Raw genomic sequence first — 21,791 nt, 5'->3', positions numbered from 1 at the left:
AGTACTGTCATAGATAAGAACTGAGTGCCGCGTGCCCATCCATCCCTTGGGAACAGCACGCTACCAAACTGCTTACGCACACTGCGTAAGTAGTCACTGGTTTCAAATCCAGAGATTTACGCAAGTACTCATTAAAACATTAATAAAAATACAGAGTATTTAGCAATACCTGAATGTCTGATATTAATTGATCACAGTCCGCATTGAGAATTCAATTGAGCTCGTTTTCCTCACACAGACCGTTTGTTTATTCCTCATATTCCTTACACAGACCATTTTTCGTCAATAGTAGTTTCCTGTATTGATTGTGTTGTTTATTGGAATTAAGAAATTATCCAAAGCTTCAGAGAAATTTGTGTTCAGTCGTACTAAAAACAACTGTTATGTTTGGCAAATTTCTTATTTTATCAGTGACATTACTGAGTGTCTTCCAAAAACAATGTACATAAAACATTTTGTGCATTTTATGCAGAAATATATACAGCCGTTGACCTTTTAGTTTGCGCTTTGCTTTACGATCCGCAAAAACCATCGAATCTTCCTGAAGTCCGTAGTTTAATTTAACCATTTAGCAAAACTATTATGGCATGCTAATATAAATTAGATCCTCAGTTTTATACTTCCATCTGTGACCTTTTTCAGTTTTGTGCGCAGGTGCAGGAACAATTCAGTGTTATGACGGATTTTGTGAATCCAAAGACCTGTCTCAATGTATAATAAAACCTGATTGTCAGTTATGTGGTACATCAACGCTCGACAGTGAGTAAAGTTTTAGTTTTATATTGATTAACTTATCTAATTTTGAGCACGCGGCGATGGACACTAGGTCAAATAATGTAGAAATTATTCAAGACTATTTTTACCGTATTGCGAAATGGCTAGTGACGGCTACAGGTACTTGCCTGCAGCTGTACAGTTCTAGAACGTATTGTAAGAATATCTAGAAATGTATATGTAATTGTCTAGTATACTTAAATTTTCAGTAAAAGCAGAGTATAAACAATATTAATTTTTCTTGCTGCCAAGTTGAATGCATGTCTCTGTGTTTCAAAAAAGTTTTCTGTTATTACAGACGCTGCAGCTGGAACTAAATCGGTATATCGTGAGTGCGGGACGAGAGCCCAGAAGGTGACCGCTGGGTGCCTTGATACCGGTGTTCCTCTAGTATTTATTGGACTTCCTGGAACCTTTAGTAGATTCTGTTGCAACAGCGATTTATGCAATCCAGCATCCATCCTTCATGGCGGCTTCATATCCTTGTTAGTCCCGGCGGTAGTGTATTTTGCGGCGTATTCGTGAATCAGCTCGCAATTCCGACTTCCAATAAATTATTGTATACGGACAATATAAAGCCTATACGTGATCTGACCTTTTTATTAATAATTTCCACTGAAACATGCATGGTTTATTAATTACACAATATTTCATCCAGTGCATCAGAATTTCAGAAGTATTTAACAGGCATCAACGCAACCAACACCAACCCTTATAAATCTCGGATAAAAATATAGCTGCCTCTCAATAATCAACGCACTCACTGGACAATCTAACAATAAACTTAATTCAACTAATTGTACAAATAACCTGATAACAAACCGAGGATAATGCACAAACACCAATACAAACACCCGCAAAACAACATTACTTCTTCCCCACCTTCCGCTTGGGCACCCGATCCGTTGCCGGCTGATGCAGCGGACTACACCCACTACTGAGACACCTCACCCCGGAAGACACCACCCCCGCATCACCGTGGGTCGGCGCTGACACCGGCCGCTGCTTCTCCATGCGCCCCGCACACCGCACACACACACTGCTCTCCTCACTCGTCACATTCTCTTTCCGCTCCTCCTCACTCTCCACATCCCACAACTCCATCACCCCGCTATCCCGCGGCGTCTTCCCCGCCGCCGTGGGGGAGGCGGTCAACGACGTCTCGCTGAGCAGTGACGTCTCGGCCGATTCTATCCCGCAGTGTCCGGAGAGACCCGAGAAGAATCGCAGATCCGACTGCCACAACTCCAGATCCTGTAGATCGGGGTGCAGTGTCCCGGATGCCGGGCGCTCCGGGGTGAATTCATCCTCCCAGACGAGGCCGTTGGCCGGATCGGCGGAGGATGTCAGGAGCGGATGGAGATGACAGGCGTGGATCTGGTAGCTGGTCGGTGGGAATTGGTACGCGGAAGACACCGGCTGGGAAGGCGGGTTGTTGGCTGAGCAAAAGTGGCGCTGCGACAGCTCGGAGAGGGAGGACATGTGCTGGCCCATTTCGCGGTGGGTCTCCTACAAAACAAAAGGAGGTCGAAGCCATTATGTAAGCGCTATTAAGCAGACGGGGGTATTGTTGATCAAAGTAAACAGCGGCGCTGGGAATAAGAACAGATATCGACACTACTGCAGCGTTGGCCACAAAAGCAGACTGTTGCCGCCTGGATTACTTTCTGCGAGATGTATACGTAATGTGAAAAGCTTGTGCCGATCAATTTATTGATTAATTTAACGCGAAAGCGGAGGAAAGCCCTTGTGCGTTGATTGCACTTTTCCGACTCACGAAAGCGAGAAAATATAATTAGCTATAGCGCTCATCTCTGCAGCGGCGCAGACGATACAAATTTTATGACAATATCAATCAATAATAAAATTATTTAAGCGCTGCGCGTAAATATTTCCTTTCTGTTTTCCTCAGGATTAATTAATATTACATAATGAGAAAATTCCGAAGAAGCAACCGAATAAACAGCAATAATACTTGGTTGAAGTGGATTTTGCAGTGAAACAATTCGCTAACGACCCGTAGCGCGATTGCGGTTATTTCAAGAGGAAAATATACAAATCGGTGTTTTCTGCTTACGCAACGTAAATTCCAAACCCCTACCAAGCAAATACAAGCTGATTTCACTTTCGGACATGCAAATACTCGAGCAGCTATCCATCAATCCCCTGAAGTGCTCAGCGGTTTATGGATAGCTTAGCCGGAAAACGAACCGCTGTGTCTGGTATAAATTTCCCCCCAAATGAAAAACCACACGCAAGGCACCCATCGGGGTCAATGTTATGCCAAGGTCGCTGCTAACAACAACACTCCGAAAACATTCCAGACGAGCGGAAACTCATTATCGCCGCATGTTACGACGTCTCGCAACGATCAAATCGCCATTAAATCTGTGTTTACGACGTTCGAATCATGAAAGCAGCATAAAAACTTAGTATACCGAAATGCGCCGCGATACTGAAAAACCAGACAACGAAACGAAGCAGCCGAATAAAATATTTCCAAAAGATAACGAAAAGATTAAAACGTCTGCTGCAACGGAAATGCTGACAATCTTGCATCAAAATGTAAAAATTATTTTTAAAAAAGCAGAAGATACTATACATAAGCAGATCTCTACATACTACAGCGATTCGTGGTTCGAAGTTTTATATTCGGAAGCGGTAAACGTATTGTAAACACCATTAAATTCAATTGTAGTTTGAAGTTTTATACTGGAAGCGGTATTAAAGCCATTAAGCTAAGCACGCCGGTAAAAGTATTACATAACCAACCTGTAAGGCCTTTTCAAGCGACATCAGTCGATCATGCAGTTCATCACGCTCGGGATTCTCATCAAAATTAACGAGACTCTCTTCACCCTCGCGTATCTCACGATCCACCTCCGCTTCAAACACCAGCAAGTCCTCCTCCTCGGAGGCGGCCCCGTACATCGGACACGGTGAGCAGGCCCGGTCCTCCGTGGCCACCACGCGGGCCAACGAACCGGCATGTAGCGGGGAGGTCTGCGCATCGCACATCCGCGGACGAATGCGCGGGAGATCAATGATTTCATAGGAGGCCCACAGGTCCGTATTGGTGGCCTGGTTGGTGTCCAGACGGACACCGGACACCGTCGGGACGACGGCGTTAACGTTGCCCATGGGGAGCGCGACGTCGGCGTCGCCGTTGGTCAGGAACTTAATCAGCCACTGCCGGGAGCGTCGCCACAGGGCGGCTAACAACGCCCGCGATGCCGTGCTCAGGAGGGTCACCGAGAGGACACCGCAGGTCACGGAGAGCAGTAGGAGCTTGGGAGAGTCGGTGGAAACTGCAAACGACAAAAGGGAAATACTAAAGAACACGAACAGCTAATGGTTACAATCGCTACAGCAATATTGCCGCATCGCATGATACTGTGAGCAGCACGCAATGTTTAACCGGAAGTCATATCCATGTTATGTAAGCAGTCGTAACCTGGATTCGCAACGAGCGTTCCCAGGCTCGAATTAAACATAATTATCGCAGCCTTCGAGTGGAAAATAATGGCGGCAATATATTTTTTAACAAAACCGTCAAGAAAATAAACACTGCAAACTTGTCGTTGCGATATTTCTTCCGCGGCAAACGAATGTCATTTGCCCACACGGGAAATATATCACGTTCACACAGAGTAAACACTGGAGTACAACAGCAATGGGAAATTTCGCCGGAGGAACAGTGCTAGATTTTTTTCTACTTCTGGGAAATGAGTAAATCGATAAATTCATCCCCAGAACGAGTCATGCTGGGGCTGAACTTGATTGCCAATCCAAAGATTAGACAGTAAGATTTGTACACGGTCATAACGTGATTATTCGGCGCACATTTCACCAGCGCTAATCCCAAATTACAACATAAGTGCTAGCAAGACAACTCTCTCGACCTACGCCCATAATGAAATCACTTTTAATCTCAACACGAGATCGATCTCTCCCTTTTGCATACAAACCGGTTTACGGAATTAAAGAATTTTACGGCCTGATAAGCAGGAGCAGCACCTGAACGTGTAATCTGCATCTGTCCGGCGCGCGTTGAAAGCGAGATATGCAAAATCCCCTCAGGCGTAAATATCTCGATTTCATAACCGGTAAAATCATAAAATTCTCATAAAAGCCTTCGAACTTACGCATCAAACCAAACACGCAGAATTTGACTTCTCCCGACGGTTGCTCCGGTTGCGACATGTTCAGACCCATCCTCGAGAAGACGGCCATTTTTCCAGCACGCCCAAATAGGCAAACTAGGCTAGCCGCATGTCGTCAGGATGGCAGAAGGCACGGTAAAAAAATCGGATATGGAATCTGGCACGCTCGCACAAGATGCCAATTTATCACTCAAAAGTCAAACAGCGCAGTCGCTCTCCTTATAAAACATTCAACATCTTCTCGTTCTTCGCTCTGTGTCGCGCTGGTGCATCAGATAAGAGGCTGGTCGTTAAAACTCGAGAGAGAGAGAGGGAGTTTCTAAAACCACAGCTCACGGTGCAATCAGCGCAGCAAACATCGTTATCGTTGGAAGAATAATTTATGTCTCCGTTGACTGGCGCATCATATTCCACCCCAACTAATTTTCCGTCATATAAAAACCATCCTGCAGCACTGCCAATTTATTGGTGATAAAACGCTGTTTATCAGAAACGGATGGTAATCCAAGTTTTCACCGCGTCAGCGTTTTTCCCGATATTAGGAAAATATCCACAGTCTTGGCGAACCAGCGACGCGATGCGGAAGCGTGTACGGCGGCGATCGTTAAAAACATCATCCAAGGACTTTTCTGATGATGTTTCCGCAGTCAAAGAGGATCGGAGGAAAATAAACCATCGATAAGCCTGTGCATAAAGGCAAGAATGTGTTGTGTGGTGTGGTATGCTGCGACAGGCGAAGCTGAGCAGACTTGTTGCGGACACACAAGCAGGCCACTCTCTACGGAACGAATCTGGTTCCCAAAATAATATTATGCATTCTTCCCGCGACGACGCTGATGGGGACGGATTAACCGAAAATAAATCATCACCATCACGAGTCAAATGAAGATCGAATACAACGCAGAATACAGAGAAAAATGATCGCGAAGAAAAGTTGAGCGACGAAAAGAAAGTTTGCTCCTCACTCTATTTACACTGCGCAGACGACAGCACGGGTAGCGACTGCATGGCTTAAATTTCCAATCGATTGAATGGCATTTCCATTGCCACTAAACTGTGACACGCAGTCGTTCATGCAGCCGCATGGAGTTCCAATGCCAGCCATACCATTCGACAATGGAACTGCACCCCGGATACGTCACCACCGGAAGTGAGTGTAGCAAAGAAACCGCGCTCGTACAATACCGAAGCTCGCCACTTCGCTGTTCAAATGGGAGCGGTTGTCTTTCATGCGGCCGACAGGAGCGTTTCTTTACCAAGACAGGAAATGAAATAAACGCACAACATGTATCAACCATTTGTGGACGTGCTACGTCACACTCGATCGGACCCAGAAAAAATAACTGTGTTCGGTAGTATAATGGGCTGACGTTGGGGCTATTTCTGAATATCAACTCAATTTTCCGCAGCTGCCATTTGCGCTGCGCCGAACACGGTCTAGCAACCGCTTGTCTTCCTGCTGTTCAAGCGGAACCGTTGGTAATCTATCGTAATTAAATTTGTCGAACCATCTGATAAGGGTTTACGCGCTGGCAGTTTTAAGCGCAACTGAGGTCGCGAAGTGATTGTTTTTGACAAGCGAACCACAACATTAAGTATCTGTACATATTTGCTGCGCAGGCGCTTCCCGGCTCTTACGCATCTGATTAAAAATAACGTTAATTATTACAGCTGCAATCGCGCTTGCACGTATTTGCGTAGTAGTTTGCATGTTTGGCGAAAAAATGGCTAATGTACATTAGAAAACAACAATCAACAAAAAATACAACGTAAATTAATGCGAACGCTGTTCTCCAAAGTTCAGACAAGCAGCAGCAGGGCTATCCGGTGATGTGTACTTTGTGTATGAACTTTAAATGCTAACTTTGTACCGACGTAGTTGAGGATTACAGTTTTACAGTAGTCACTACAAATCACAAAAACGAATCACAAATCACAAAACTTAATTTACAATTATTACCCTTGTTTAAAAAAATGTTTCAAGTAAAATTGTAAACATAGTAACACACTGGCATCTGGCGAATGTAGGCAAGTATGACTGCTGAACAGTTAACTGCATTAAAAAGTTGCATCAGTCGGCTTTATTCGGTCCATGTTCAGGTGGAGTGACGTTTGTTACAAACAACAGGAAAATCATTAGTAAATTTTTGTGTGATGAGTGCTTCGTTAAATGCAATGGCTTTATATCATTTATTTCACAACTTAGTATGGGCAAAATCAGAATCATAAAACTTATTTGATTGTTTTGAATATATCTTTACAAAACCTTAATTTTCGTTAAGGCTGCATCCCATTCAAATAAGTAGTGAAATTACTACGCACCTGTCGTAGAAACACCAACGCACCGTATTAACACGTAACGGTCGCAAAAATAAACACTTGAACCTGCGATCTACGCAGATCCGGATTGCAAGTCAAGAGCGCTCGATGGTTTACGTTCAAGCGCCTTCACCGGCGGCGAGGTGACAATTTAATCCAATACACCGTCGGAAGTGGTTGCGTAATATCAAGGTGCGGGAATGAAGACATAAAAATCACAATGACTTTTTAGGTGTTTATCAAATTAAAACAGGCTGCTCGGGCTAGGCACTCACACTCCAACGGCTTTCGTTAGACCGTTGTCAAATAACCACTGCAACACGACAGCAAGGCAAAGGTGGAAAGGTTAGCTGCATTACGGCAAGTGAAACCGCAGATTAATAATAAGACACCAAGCACCCTCTGCTCTGAGCTACTGATTGATCTTTGATCCGGCGGGGCAGCATTTCCAAAAGTAATTACCACTTTGTTAACGTATGCCATCTGTGCATGCACAAGAGAGAAGAATGCTAATCTTGATGAATGACCGTTAGCCAGTCAGTCACGAGCAGTCGCTAGAGGATTTCTTCTAACAGCTTTTAATCATGTCCATATGTCTCGTACATTAATGATGTTTTTTTACAAGTGTCAGATTATTTACACCGGCAGCATTTGCACGGTTGCGGCCATCGGCCGCCTGTAATAAATTGCAAATTTTGTGTGATTTTGGGTGTTCGCGTCACCGCGTGAATCGCATCATTACGTACAAATTTAATTTCGGTTTTACAAGACATGTCGGTTAGCCGACTTCTTGGTTGTGTGTCGTAATTTGCGTAATAGACGGTGGCCCCGATTACTGAAGAGTTGCGACAGGATGCCGCCGGTTCCATCGCTATCCCAATCTATTTTCTGCAGCACATCAGCCAGCTTGCGGCGGACGAAGTAGCGATCGTTGAAAAAGTCGCCAATCATGAAAACGGTCATATAGCACACACCGGCTCCTGAAGAAGAGCTCGACAAATACAACGATACGTACGATACTATCATTGATAGCCACCGGTTTATAAAATATACACGTACGTCATAAAGCTAATTTATCGTTAAATTAATACTGGGTACTTACCAAGCAGACCACCCATAAGTACAGCTGAAAAACAAAAGGTCAAAATTGCACAGCACATTTGTTTTGTCGTGCATAACTGAAATGCCATCTCGTTATATACCTGGCCAATGGTGCTAAAAAGAAAACAAAATAATCAGCATGAATAAGTAAAATACGAGAGTTGTGTAAATAATTAATTAGGCCGTGAAAGGAAGCGAGAAAATACGAACCATGTTATCTGTGATGCGACTGATGCTGATTATGATCGCCAGTGTCAGCAGGGTGAACTGGGCGATGGCCTTCAAGAACCGCAGCCGCATCCAACGAAATCGTGATTCCGCGTAGAAAACCATAAACAGCATACTGAAAAATTCACCAAAATTATCGTCGTAACAAAAAATAACGTTTTTTCTGTAAATGTCATATACGTATTTATCACAACGTACCAGTAAAATGACAGGCTAGCGTGTGCTGAAATGAAGCCCAGCCGCGAGTCCCGGTACTTTTGCTGCACCCGGAGTGAGTCCACTTCCGAGTCGGCCCAACAATGCGGTTCCGTCACGTACCGATCACATCCGCCGTCCATGTAGATGCGCCCGAAATCCGGCTGGCAAACCTCCAGAAAATGTGGCCGCAAAAAGCCCATGGAGTATTTGGCCACATCTGTCAGGCTCTTCGTGACAAAGAACCCGAATACGAACAGCAGAGCAATGCGGATTAAACTGACGCCCATTGGAGGAATGGCGGGTCTGTCCTTCAGGAGACGATATTTGATTTCCATCGCACCGTAATTGTTACGCGATACATAGAAATGACAGTATTCTCCTAGCAGTATCTAAAAATTAAACGGAATAAGTCAGGAATCATTTACCACGATTGTACACAATGCAGCTTTCGTTTTACCGTAACCGCAGGAATCAGAAGACATAACAGGTACAGCAACCACAAGTCAACAGAGCTTTCAGTGTAAGGATATCTGAAATGTAAAACATCAATCACCACGTTATTGATAACTATTAACAGTTCTGCGGGACTTTTACGGATCTAAAACTGTGTTGGAGGTGCTTAGATATAGCAGGAACACATGGAAAATCAATGTAAAGGTCATCATTTTGATCAACTTACGAAATGTCCGGGTTATGGCATGTGCATTTTTTCATCATTTCAAACGGCCGGAAAGTTGGACAATCACAATAAAATCCTCGAAAATGCAGAAGGCAGGGTGCAAAGAAGACAGGCAGAATTGCTAAACGAAGGCCCAAAAGTTTCATGTTTACTGTGGTACAGGATAAGTATTAAGTACGTTAAATACACCATCTCAACTCACGATAACGGCAAGGTGACTAAAGTGTCACATATCAAGGGGACTACATCCTTCATAATTTTTATAGTACCTATGAGAAGAGCTACAGATTCCAGAACGGTCTTCAATGAAAATACATCCCGAACTCGGAGTTGTTCACTGAATTCTTCAGGTGGCATAGTGGTCAGGGATGTTTCCGCGACCTTCACTTTGTCGATGGGTTGGAGTGGTAGTCGATCGCCATCCAATTTACCAGGTGTCACTGGAGTAACAATGACTTCCACTGGGTCGACAGGAAGCGGAAACCCATCGGCAGTTGTGAGTAATGTTACTGGGCCTGGGTGTGCCTGGGGTAACGAGAAATCCGGAATATTTAAGAATAGTTGCTCGCTGGGTGGAATCAGAGCATCGCCAGATGTCCTTGATATCAACAGATCTCGAGCAAATTTTGTGTCTGTATTTTCCATTGGCAAAACAGTTACTGTACTAAATCGAATTAAAATATTTTAAAAAAGGGCAAATAAATTTTCTGCAGTAGAAATTCACGATAGCAAGGCAATTTTCAGGTATCGAAAATCTGTTTCACATCGTTCAAACTTGTGGTATTTCCACTCGAAATACGTTCGACGGTTGAAGCAAAACTTTATTGGGAAAAATTATTGTAATGTGTAAAATGTCGATGGATTTTCACACAGCATTGTTTGTTATTGTCATGCATTCACCTAGAAACACAACAACGGGACGTAAAAATGCATAATATAATACACAGTCGGGATGACAACAAAACTTCTGCAAATCGTGTTTTTTTTAAACTGAAAGCACTGCACTATTCACTATTGATTGAAAAATTCTTGAATACCTAAAATAAGTATCTGTACTTTACTAACACCTGACTATTCACTAACGGTACATTATAAAAAGCATTTTTATTACGTGTTTAGATGACTATTAAGGACTACACTGCATAAGTATTTATGAAACAAATTACCACAACAAATTACCAACATGAAAGCATTAGAAATTTAATCTACTAACACTTGACGGCGTCACGGCACCACGCAAGCTTTAATATCCAAAATACCGATTTTGATAACAGGCAACACAGTTTCACGTACAGTCGGTACTCGTACAGATAAACACTGTCTTGCACAATTCGTTGCAAGGAGATTAAAAAGAAATAAGGTACCAAAAATTATAAACGTTGTTAGATACTGAGAAGAATTGATAGTTGTCTGCATAAAAACCACATAAAACAACAAAAAAGTACAGTACAGCCACTGTACAGGTAATATTATAAAATATTCGAGCAGTACACATCTGTACATGCCCGAAAACACGGACACCGACCGCACTTGCAAAATTAACATCGCACAAAGAAATACCTCAAGAAAACAAACCCTCTTCCCGGTTTATGAGATAATTACAAATGTTAGCGTCGAAATACGAAGTTCCACCACAGTCCCCTTTCTCGATAAAAATGCTTAAACTCCTATCCAATATTCAATGAAAGGAACATGCAAAATCCATATGAGAAAGTCCATGCGAACCGAAATGGCCGTACGAATTATTATTCAGGCTATTTTCGTAGGTTTCGGGAAATCATGTCTCGTGAAGTGCTTCATTTGACGCAGCGCCCGCGGGTCCATCCCGTTGGTTTCACTGAGCAGACCGGCGTACTGCGCACCCTCCCGATGTCCCCAGTCGATCTTGTTCAGCATGTTGACCACTTTGTATCGCAGATAATGACTGTCATTGAAGTATCCCCCCACGAAAAATACTGTTATCACGCACACAACCAACCCCAGTAATGTCCCGGCAAACACGTCTACAAAAGACTAAGTCATTAGATTTCCATAAACAAATCATCAACTCTGCCACGATCTTTGATCCTGCCTTTTACAACTCACCCGTCCAATGATGCTGTAAGACAAAACGGAAAATTAATTGGCGAATCAGAACAATCAATATTTTCGCGTTTTTCTGAAGGTTCAGTACCTTGTGGTCAGATATCCTGCTCATTCCACACAGCGCAGCCATCAAGAACAGACCAAACTGCATGATGGCTTTGCAGTAACGCAGATTCATCCAACGCAGCCGGGATTCCAAGTAGAAGATCAAGAAGAACATGCTGCCGAAAAACGAGAGCTGAACCAATTAGTTTACAGTACAAAGCAGCGGTTAACAGTTTCTGACTAAAAGCATTACAAAAAACTGCATGAAAAGTTTCGTGAAAGGTCCTGTTTTGCCAAATAAATTCCTAGCCCCATATTTCGGGCTAGTAAAATACATCGAAAAGAACCATCGAATTTGATAAGCTACATGAAGGGTTATGTATTGTACTTTAGCCAGTACCTGAAAAACGCCATGGCAGCATGTCCCGAAAGGAACGACAACCGCATATCCCGGATACGATACTGCACTTTGTGATCGGTACTCAGAGCATTGCGGCAGTGTGGATTGATAATGTAATGGTTCTCACAGCTGGCGCCCCCAAGATCCTGTCTAATCAAATCCAGGTCGGGATTGCAGACGTCCCAGAAATGGGGTCGTAGACGACCGACGGCATATTTGCAAATGTCCGTGACACTTTTCGTAATGAGGAAGCCGTATGCAAAGAGGACAATGATGCGGGTTATGCTGATGAGGACCGGCGGGACGCGCGGCCCTTTGCGCCATAATCGATACTTCACCTCCATTTGAGCGTAGCCTGTCTTTGATACATAGAAATGGCACATTTCGCCGATCACTACCTAAAAAATATAAAGATTCAATTATCAGTGCAAGTGAAAAGGGGTAAAATTTAACACCATTACAACTTTAAAAGCCATTAACACCATTACCATTATTTAACACCATTACAACCATTACAACTTCACATTAATTAACTTCTGAAAACGAAAAATATCTCATCAATGCAGCATCCGACAATGCCAGGAGTACCAGCCGCGTTACTGCGCATTATTGCAATAGTCAAAATTATGGCATTATACCAACTCATTCACAAAGACTTTTCGGACAAGAACATCAAAAACCGACTAATCGAAAAATTTAAAATATTTTTATCATAATGTTAATGAAAGTAGCAAATATTATTAGCAGTTTTTAAAGTTGTCGTTTTGCCAAACTGCCAAAGCCTTCGCACGCCTCCTACGTCTGTTATGGCAGTTATGCATGCTTGCCACTTGCGTGCAATATATATTATGCAAAAGTCAACAACGATAAACAATAACCATGAGAAATGAGCATACGCCCAGGTAGAGTTACGAACTGTAAATCTGGTGCATACCACGACGAACGGAAGCAGCAGACAGATGAGATACAGTAACCAGGGCTTAACCGTTCCTTCCCGAAATGGATACCTGCGGAGCAGAATTGTTGTAAATAAATTTAACATCACTGCAGCATACAATAAAAAAGAATCGGAATGTTGTGTATATGATTGATATGAGCATTGAGTCATATCAACCACATACTCGTCATTCCGATCTATCAGACTTTTTCTCGAATACTGTAAACTTGTAAAGAGCGTCTAAAAACCTAATCCGCGAACTGAATGAATGCTTCCACTTTCAGTTCCAACTTGAATTAATCATCTTACTGAGAATAATCGTAACAATTTTTTTATTTTTTGCAAATCCGATACTGCAATGTCTACTCGTAAAGAACAGAAAATAACAGAATAAATTAGACGAGAGTTAACTAAACAACCAAAAAGACAAAATACAATCGTTTTTCGGTAACTCGTATACTTCATGATTAATAAAATCAACACGGCTATAAAAGATTTAGTAACAATCTGCCCGCTTTTGTCGGCATACGGCTGCTACCAGTACACGACAATTTTCGTCACGCTGTCAAACAGTCTTGCCCATCGACATAAACAAAACCCCTGGGCATGCCATGCCGTCAGCGAAAAAATTCCAATCGGCTGTCAAGCAACCAGCTGATAAATTATTCCATTGAGTTTTATTCAAGTAATTCAAGGAGAACTTGCTAAACGTAGCGACAAACGGCATCAAAAGCAATCCCGAAAGCGCTTACTACCGAGTCTACCGACCAATCGATGGGGAAGTTGTCAGACCAAACGTACCTAATATCCGGATCGTTGCAATATAGGCCGCGTTCGTATGCCCCCAAATGTGGTGCGACAACCATTGGAATCATGGCTGCAAAATAAAATGCAAATTGCAAATCAGATTACACAAGTCATGCACAACATGCTGATACGCATCACGTTCGACAGCGCAAATACACCACATCGTACGAGTAAAACAATAATACGAGCTTACGAGGCATGTAAATAAGCAAATCCTGCAAACAACAATACACAGAACATAATTCGAAATAGTTACAAAACATCAAACTCTTGCAGTCATCACCGGACGTAAACAGTTTTATGGAAACCGAGAGTAAAGCAGTAAAACGTAAAAATGATATTACCCTGGCAAATGCATACGCAGTCCGCTTCCAGCAAGTCATGTTTAATAATTTTAAATAATTTTTGCGAAATTTCTTTTCTCTAAATTCAAAACACCTACTATCATTAAAAGCGGAAAAAATACTGGAAAACAAAACTAAAATTAGTTACAGAATGCATAATCCTAATAACAGCTGCAACATAACAAAACTATGTTGTACATAACAAAATTAAAACGCAGTTGTATACTTCTGCTTGTTACAGGTCTGTTAAGATAAACCAAATTTATCGCACTAAATCATGCAGGCTTTTCGCTAAATTTCGGACAGAAACGGAGCAACATAGAATTAAACTGGGAACTTGAAAAAAATTAAAACAAAGCTTATGTACCATGATTTTAAACAAAGCGCTCAGCAGTTAAAGTCAAGACATGCAAAGTTGCAAATGCAATACAATAAATAAAATATCAACCAGGCCCCAGGGTAAATGGGTAATCCTACACATCCTAATGATAAATTAATTAAGAAATAATTAACAAACAACCTAAGACTTTGAATTTAAAAAACAAAAATTGCCGAAAAAAGCTCACGTACCGGCAAGGATGGACAACAACTCGATGACAGTCCTCCAACTGATAAAATGGCGTGTCTGGGTATCTTCCTCCGGCAGCACCACACTACCCGGACGCACCCCCCGAAACTCCGGATCCTCTTTGGACTGCGTAATAATAACATGATGATCCCCTTCATCCTCCGGGCTGGCAATGGGCACCTGCCCATGCGGAATCACAATCTTCATGGAGCCCCGACCATCCGGGGTGTCCACGGGGGACTTTTCCAGGGGGCTGACGCGGGTGGCGGGATAGTGTCCCATGGGGATGGTCACACCCGACGAGTAGGGAGCACCGCCGCCTTCCCTGCCTACTTCCCGACTGGCCTCAGGGAACGGCAGGGGACGGAGGGGGCTGGACTGGTAGTTGTTGTAGGGGCTGCCGCGGGAGTCCATGGTCGAGGATGCATCCAGGGGCGACTCAATGGCCAGATTATCCCTGCGGATGAGATTGATACTTTAATAGCTGCAAAGAGCGCCGCTCATGTGCTTCTTAGAAGGATGGCAAAGGCTAGCGATTGCGTAAGGGAATAGAAAGGAAATAGTTAATCTGGACAAAACGCAGCCGTTGCTGGTTAAATTGAGCGATACTGATACATACGCCTGCAGCACAGCAGCTGAGAGTTGCAAAGCCTGCAATCGATGCCGAGGAGAGGCTAACGCGATTGATGATTATCCACTGCAACTTCCGTTCTGCAGTTAATACGGTTGGACTGCAGAGTTATCCTTTAGATATCGTAATCCGGCGGATGACAATTACAGAGTTCAGAAACACGATCCGTGGGAGAAAAGCAGGGACGAAGATCTACGTACAGTCATTACAGTGGCCGCGTACGGCGTTCATACTCACAGAGAGAGGAAAGCAGACAAAAAAAGAAAGCAGCATACCCATACGAGAGCAGTGACAGACTGCGACAGACAGACTGAGACAGGGGCACGCAGGAAGGCAGCAAAATGTTCAAACGGCTTGCCAAAATCATACTATTGCAAGCTGGCTTTTGCAAAATTTCACTTGTTTATTTTTTATCAGCATGCCTGACTATAAACGTAAATTAAAAAATTTTTTCATGGAAATCGTTTACTTACATACGGCCCTGAGCAGTTTTCCAGTTATTTCGGTGTCTGATTGCGTTAATGCAGAAATTAAAAAAGTGATAGCAGCAGGGTGGGAAAGTAAGTACATATTATAAAGTGTATAAGATCTAGATGCATAAGTCTGCTTGCTGACTGCCGCTTGTTTGTTTAAGTTACATTTCTAAATTTTTCGCACTTACAATAAATACAACAACGAATCTAAGTCGTCATCATGAACCCGGAAGAGTGATGAATGCAGTTGACCGTCAGTCATATCCGTTATCCTACCGGCTGTCGAACCATGGAACTTCTGGTCGGCCATATCGTCCCGATCGTGACGAATTTCTAGGACATGGCATTAAGTCGTAAATTTGTGCGCATTTTCCAAATTAACTGATAAGGAACAATGTGCTATCGAAGGCTATATGACCGGCTCACGCGACGGTTCTTCTGATGATAACATGTAGAATCATTTAAACAATTTTTAATCTCTTATCAGCTAACGTCATGTATCTATATACCGTACATACGATGGATGAGTTGGCACGATGGATAAACGATTAAAGTAGATCAAACACCTGCACAACACGTTTGTAGAAGCAGTTTACCTGCACTGATAATAAGAGCATAAGATGGTCGGCTTAACGAAAGTTTCTAAATTTCATGAAGTAATTAAAATAAATCTAGAAAGCGCATTTTTGGAGTCCTAGCTTCAGTATTAATGCACTTTTTAACCGGAAGCCTGTGTAAAAGCGGTACTACACTCTACAAGTACAAGCCTTTAGAATATGCTACCGTAGTATTTTGAAAACAAGTTAGCACTTAGCAGCAACTGCTAGCAGGCTGCTCGCAATCACGGCGAAGCGAAAATCTGAAAATACCTTCCAGCTTCACATCGGCGAACAAGAATATTATTTTTGTTATGAATCATTTCATGGCCGCATATATTAAACGGTCACAAAATAATTCACTGCTTACAACATACGAGTGCACTTGTCACACCGGCAACACCGTCATTTTACTACGCAGTACAGTACGCACAAGAACATGCAAACATTTACTGTAATAAAAAATTGCAGTTTAACTTTTATTTAAAAAGTATTCTCGTGCGCTAAAATCGTAATAATTGTACAAGCGTATTCCAAAAATGTTGGTTTAATATACGTAATTTAATCTGTCGATCCATTTAACGTCAGTAAATGTTATTATTTATGGCATTAGATGCGGTCTCGAAAAATGCGAATCATGTTTCCGTACTGAACAATGAACACAGCAGAATTTTAGAATTGACCGGAAGTCACACACAAACGCGGCGAAACCAGCAGTCTCTCGGTACGTTTTTCAGGCGCACCTCCTAATTTATCCGGTACAGCCGATGAGCAATAGCATTGCATCAGACGAGCCCACAGTGAGCGCTCAGTGCTCTATTTTCCCACATCGAAACTTGGCTCTGTAAGGAGAAGACAGTGAAAATCGTGCAAATGGAAGCGTGCAGACATTCCATATTTATTTTGCTTTCGCTGTTCGAATTCTCGTCTTTATGATTGTGTATGTTTTGCACGCCATGAACTGAGTCCCATTGTCCCGGGCTGAGGTTTAGAAATGGTCAATCTTCGTGTTCTGAGCCAGAAGCACGCAACTGGGGCCATGGGCAAAGGCGCGAAGAAGGCGACTGACCGGTTGGAAACTGGTCATTCCCTCGGTGCTCCCGAGGGGTCGGAGAGTGTCAGCACCTCCGATGGGGAGCTGCATGATCCGCGAAAATTCACGTTAAGGTATCCATCTTGCCGCTGCGGGTCGTGGAATGTGCGACAGGAAACTTTTTCTTGCAGTAAAGCCAGCACGAACTCCAGGAACCCTGCGGATGCTGCCAAGGCGCATCATAAGGAGTCGCGGCCTCATTTGGGGATTCCCTTCGGCAGTGAGATGCCTCAGATGGTAAACATAACTGATTTGTTGTTCAGGCGATCGGATAAAATGAAGATATTGTTTTTGTCAGGACGGCTTCCTGCAGAACGATCGCGTTGCCCATGCCATTTCCTGCAGTGTGGTGAGTGGATTCTCATACTGATTTTGTCGTAAAATTTTAAAATATCACCCCAAAAAAATATTTTATTGAAATGGAACAGTTTCGAAGAAACCAGAGCAGAAATTCAAGCATTTTCTGAAATTATTTTTTTCGGATTTTCTCTCAGTTAAAAAATCACCTGTTGCTATGCCTTTGTTTTAATTATCAGTTCTGTCACAATTTTTCAAATAATTTTTTTAAAAAATAAAAAAAATTGTTTTGAGTTTTAATTATTCATTACGAACGGAATTTGCAGGGAATGGAAGCGGAAGCGTGGACTGTCAATGGATTTCATATTGTTGGGCTGATGTGTGCCTTTACAGCGACGGTTCGTTGTTTTCCTACATAGTAGCATTTGAAGTTAAAAACTTACTGATTTTCCTCCCATGTTTCCAGGGCGAAGTGGTTCTACGGGATGCCGTAATCGAGAAGTCCACTCTGAGCGGGCTAGTTAAGGAATCGTATGAGTATATCTGTCTGAAGAAAGCAGACACTGTGGATATGCAAGTGCGCAACACTTTTGCATCAGCCTATGTGCCCAGCGCCAGCGATGATGAGCGTGCTGTGCACGCGCCTTCCGGTAAGTTAGGCACTTTGGTTACATTTTCCGCGAGAAAATATTTTCTGATGATTACTGTTCACTTTTCTATTTGTTCTGAACAATTAAAGTATTTTTTGTCTACTGGTGAATATTATTTTTTCAGTTTTTTTAATTTGTAAATGGAATCAGTAAAACTATTACATAGCTGTAACAAAATTAAGCAAGCAAAAAATTATTTGAAATTTGTTGCACATATTCTTTTTATGGGAAATGCTTTCATCAGCATGAGAAAGTTTTCGAATATGGAGAGGTTATGAATATGGAAGTTTCTTTAACTGTTTTGGCTTTGTTGGGATTTTGGGCATCTTTAGAAAGTATCTTTTCGCATGCCTTCAGATTTTTTCCTATGATTTGGAATTGTAGATAACGCGGAAGATGCGTCCTTGGTATCGGAAATGGATAGTATATTAACCGCCAGTATTGAAAATGTCCTGGATGAAGGGAAATGCGAGTCTTACTCGACAAGCCCGTCTCTTAACACACAGGATTCGAATCTTTCGGATGATTTACCGAAGCAGGAGGAGCAAAAGTAAGTGAACGCGTACAGTACATACTACATACTGTATTTCACCGTCAAGATATCCCTATTCTTTTTCCAGCGGTGACTTATTTTAGCTTTGTTATTCCACTCATTCTTAGCACATTTGTTCAGTGGTTTGTGTGGAAAATATATCCCGGGATAATGTTTTCCCGTATTACGTGTACAATTTTCGATCATACAGTATGTTTTTTTCGATCATGTTTTTGGGTGAGCATTTGTCGGATCGTTATTACTCCTGTGAGTCCTGTCACATTATCTTATTTGTAGGATTGCTCCCGTGAATAAGAAAAATCAGCCGGAACAGTCCATGTCACATGGACGTCCATCCTATGCGCCGCACCGGCGCTACCCTGATGGGAAGAAATCGCATCATCAGTACGAGCCATCACTGTCGCGCGTACCATCAAACGATCCCGATCGCTGTGACAATTGCTACGCGCAGCAGCAGCCACGTTTCGCGCGGAATCAGCCGATGAACCGTGCGGTAGCCAAGAGCCGTGCTAATTATGGTGCGAAGGGAGTGGATAAAACTGCGCCACAGCCCATTGTTAATCCCAAAGAAGACGCTAAACCAAAAAACGGAGAGAAGAAAAATCACTGTGAATCTCGTGAGGCGGTGCAGGACGCAAGAAAGAACGATATTCAGCTCAAAGAGCAGAAAGTGGAGGAGACGAAGCCAGTTTTGGCTCCAGGAGAGAATCCATGGACGAGTGCCAATGTCTGGCATCGGCGTGAGCAAGCTAAGAATGGCGGTACGAAGGCAGCCCATAAATCAGGTTAGTCCTTCTCCATACAGAAATTATGAGTGATACTGATTTTGAAAATTTTGTGTTTTAGGCCCAAATGATAAAAATTCGTCGTTTGAATTTCGCTTGAACCCTTTGGCTGAGGAATTCGTTCCGGTAGTGTGAAACTTTTTTAAATTAAAACTCAATAAATAGCAACAATGGTTTTTCTTCAGGGCTTTTCGAGACCGACGTACGATTCGCGTAAGCGGCAGAACTGGAATGGCAATAATTACCAGAATCGATTTGTTCCATCTAACGTGAGTAGATGCGAACATCTTATGGACTTGAAAATTGTCAGTAAGGCTTTGTTTGTGGGCAGATCGGAGTACAGGAAACTGCAGCCCACGTTGAACAGACGGAAGAACCAATTCCATCGCGGCCAGTGGCTCTACCTATTGCGTTCCCAGTTTCTCCGCTGCCAGTCATGATTCAGTCACCGAATTCTCCGATTGTGGTGCACGCGTTTTTGCCCACTGGAAACGGACAGGGATACTATCGTACGCTTTGTTGGCAGAAGTTGAACTGCAAAATTAATAATAGTAACATATTCAGAAATTTTGGTTGATCATTGAACGCAGGAAATTCGACATTTTTAATTTTCAGCTGCGATAATTTTAATACAATTAATTGTAAAAAGCTGAAACAATGAGTACACCGCTTTTCAGAATTTTAAAAACAGTTTTTTATCCTTTTTTCTTGTGGTTCACAGATTTTGTTTAGCGACACTTATTTTATTTATTTTGTTCTATTGTTTCTGTTTAGTGCCGGTCACATTGCCACCGTTGGATGAATATTACGCGTCGCTGCACGCGTACAATCAGTATGCAGCGCAAATGCAACCGGCGTCATTCGAACAGCAAGGCGTATTTCCGGTGCCGCCGGACGGCATGCCACCGACGATGAACGCCCACTTCGTCGCACCACCCCCACCGCAGCCGATGGAGACAGGTTTCGTGGAGCAGCTGAGCGACGATCTGCAGCGTCAGCATCTGAGCCGGCCGCCCTCCATGCCGATGACGGTGAACAGTGACGACGGGAAAGAATCCGGCGGCAAAATGCGCGTGCTTAGTTCGACGGATTTGAGCGGGATTTGGAGCGATAAGCCGGAGCAGGGCGGGTATTTTGGTGGATATGCCACTTGCGTTAGTGAGCGCAGTGAACGGGCGGGACCGTCCCCGACGGAGGACGGACAGATGGAGAAATCCGTCAGCCTCTCCGAATGAAAGATGCGGGTGTTGTTGGGCGTGTGTGTAGTGCGTCACCTTGTGAGCAGTTTGCGGTGAGACAGGTTCCTTTGTCAAAGTTGTATCCGTGGCTCTTTGTTTTCCCCCCGCGGTGTGTGCAGATGGGGTTTTATTGTGTTTTTTTCTTCGGAGGGGCCTTGGTGCATTCTTGCGTTTTGGGGGAATAATCCTTTACGGGTTGTAGGCGTTTTTGTGAATCTAGCTGTTGTTTCCTTTATTGCTTACACACGAATATTTTGTTACGTTGTTTTGGATTTGGACTAGTACGACGTATGTTGTAGTTGTGGGTAGCCAGCTGCTGTGGAAACTGCGTGGTCTTTGCGTGTTTGTGCGCACCAAAAATTGGTCAATTAAAAACCAAACCCGACCAAGAGTATTTGCCGTAGCAAGCAAGCAAGTTCTACCGTATATTATCGGTTTGGAGGTGACATGTAACTTTCCGTTGTGTCTCGAGTCTCTCGACTTCTGAATACTAGTACTGCAATCGTTAAATTGCGTTTATTCGTGTTGCTGGATGCCGTGTATTAATTTTCTTGACAAACAAACACCCGCAGTTCTGGTGTACGAAATCTGTTTTAAAACTTGCTGTAACAGTAACCCACTAAACCCAGTAAAACGCTTCTTTTATTATTTTTGGTAAAACGAAAGTATGGTTCTTTCGTGAGGTAGATTAATACCACGCACTACTTATATATCGGGTCACCACCGTTGTACGTTGTAAGTAGTAAGCACAATTCGAGAATGCGTAGCGCACGTTCGTACTGTGTGTTTTGTATTAACGTGAAAGTTCCCTTACTACCAAAAAAAAC

The 21,791-nt window shown here is 43.0% G+C and overlaps 4 protein-coding genes and 1 long non-coding RNA gene across 7 annotated transcripts; 2 read left to right on the top strand and 3 right to left on the bottom strand.

The window, feature by feature from the left end:
- Positions 1–102: 102 nt before the first annotated feature.
- On the top strand, positions 103–1,434 carry LOC129594737 (uncharacterized). The gene is made up of 3 exons (XR_008691224.1): positions 103–441; positions 655–759; positions 1,073–1,434. It is a non-coding gene; the product is annotated as an uncharacterized LOC129594737 (long non-coding RNA).
- On the bottom strand, positions 1,353–5,932 carry LOC129594736 (uncharacterized). The gene is made up of 3 exons (XM_055491523.1): positions 4,920–5,932; positions 3,547–4,082; positions 1,353–2,283 (listed from the first exon to the last, which is right to left on the bottom strand). The coding sequence occupies exons 1-3, from the start codon at positions 5,005–5,007 to the stop codon at positions 1,642–1,644; spliced, it is 1,266 nt and encodes a 421-aa protein (XP_055347498.1). The 5' UTR covers positions 5,008–5,932; the 3' UTR covers positions 1,353–1,641.
- A 1,881-nt stretch (positions 5,933–7,813) lies between these two features.
- Positions 7,814–10,236, bottom strand: LOC129594735 (phospholipid phosphatase 1-like). The gene is made up of 8 exons (XM_055491521.1): positions 9,732–10,236; positions 9,463–9,583; positions 9,241–9,313; positions 8,784–9,172; positions 8,568–8,700; positions 8,459–8,471; positions 8,359–8,382; positions 7,814–8,236 (listed from the first exon to the last, which is right to left on the bottom strand). The coding sequence occupies exons 1-8, from the start codon at positions 10,105–10,107 to the stop codon at positions 8,019–8,021; spliced, it is 1,347 nt and encodes a 448-aa protein (XP_055347496.1). The 5' UTR covers positions 10,108–10,236; the 3' UTR covers positions 7,814–8,018.
- Positions 10,237–10,691: 455 nt separating this feature from the next.
- Positions 10,692–16,540, bottom strand: LOC129594731 (phospholipid phosphatase 1-like). 3 transcript variants are annotated; one of them, XM_055491517.1, is made up of 9 exons: positions 16,271–16,540; positions 15,941–16,085; positions 14,651–15,105; positions 13,731–13,806; positions 12,927–12,999; positions 11,993–12,390; positions 11,636–11,768; positions 11,548–11,560; positions 10,692–11,465 (listed from the first exon to the last, which is right to left on the bottom strand). In XM_055491517.1, the coding sequence occupies exons 2-9, from the start codon at positions 16,060–16,062 to the stop codon at positions 11,212–11,214; spliced, it is 1,524 nt and encodes a 507-aa protein (XP_055347492.1). In that variant the 5' UTR covers positions 16,063–16,085; positions 16,271–16,540; the 3' UTR covers positions 10,692–11,211. The 3 variants fall into 3 exon arrangements, with proteins under 3 accessions (XP_055347492.1, XP_055347491.1, XP_055347493.1); XM_055491516.1 differs by having other exon boundaries at positions 16,349–16,540; XM_055491518.1 differs by lacking the exons at positions 15,941–16,085; positions 16,271–16,540 and adding an exon at positions 15,268–15,575.
- Positions 16,541–17,161: 621 nt separating this feature from the next.
- LOC129594747 (uncharacterized) lies at positions 17,162–21,349 on the top strand. The gene is made up of 11 exons (XM_055491534.1): positions 17,162–17,515; positions 17,573–17,678; positions 17,740–17,790; positions 18,065–18,136; positions 18,205–18,388; positions 18,773–18,938; positions 19,218–19,726; positions 19,788–19,852; positions 19,912–19,995; positions 20,058–20,235; positions 20,501–21,349. Exons 1-11 carry the CDS (start codon positions 17,343–17,345, stop codon positions 20,959–20,961), a joined length of 2,049 nt encoding a protein of 682 aa, XP_055347509.1. The 5' UTR covers positions 17,162–17,342; the 3' UTR covers positions 20,962–21,349.
- The last annotated feature ends 442 nt before the right edge of the window (positions 21,350–21,791 follow it).

This window comes from Paramacrobiotus metropolitanus, unplaced genomic scaffold (assembly GCF_019649055.1).
Source record: "Paramacrobiotus metropolitanus isolate TYO unplaced genomic scaffold, Prichtersi_v1.0 Parri_scaffold0000071, whole genome shotgun sequence".
Taxonomy (NCBI): domain Eukaryota; kingdom Metazoa; phylum Tardigrada; class Eutardigrada; order Parachela; family Macrobiotidae; genus Paramacrobiotus; species Paramacrobiotus metropolitanus.
Note: the sequence above shows the minus strand (reverse complement) of the source record. Positions and strands in the feature narration are given on the sequence as shown.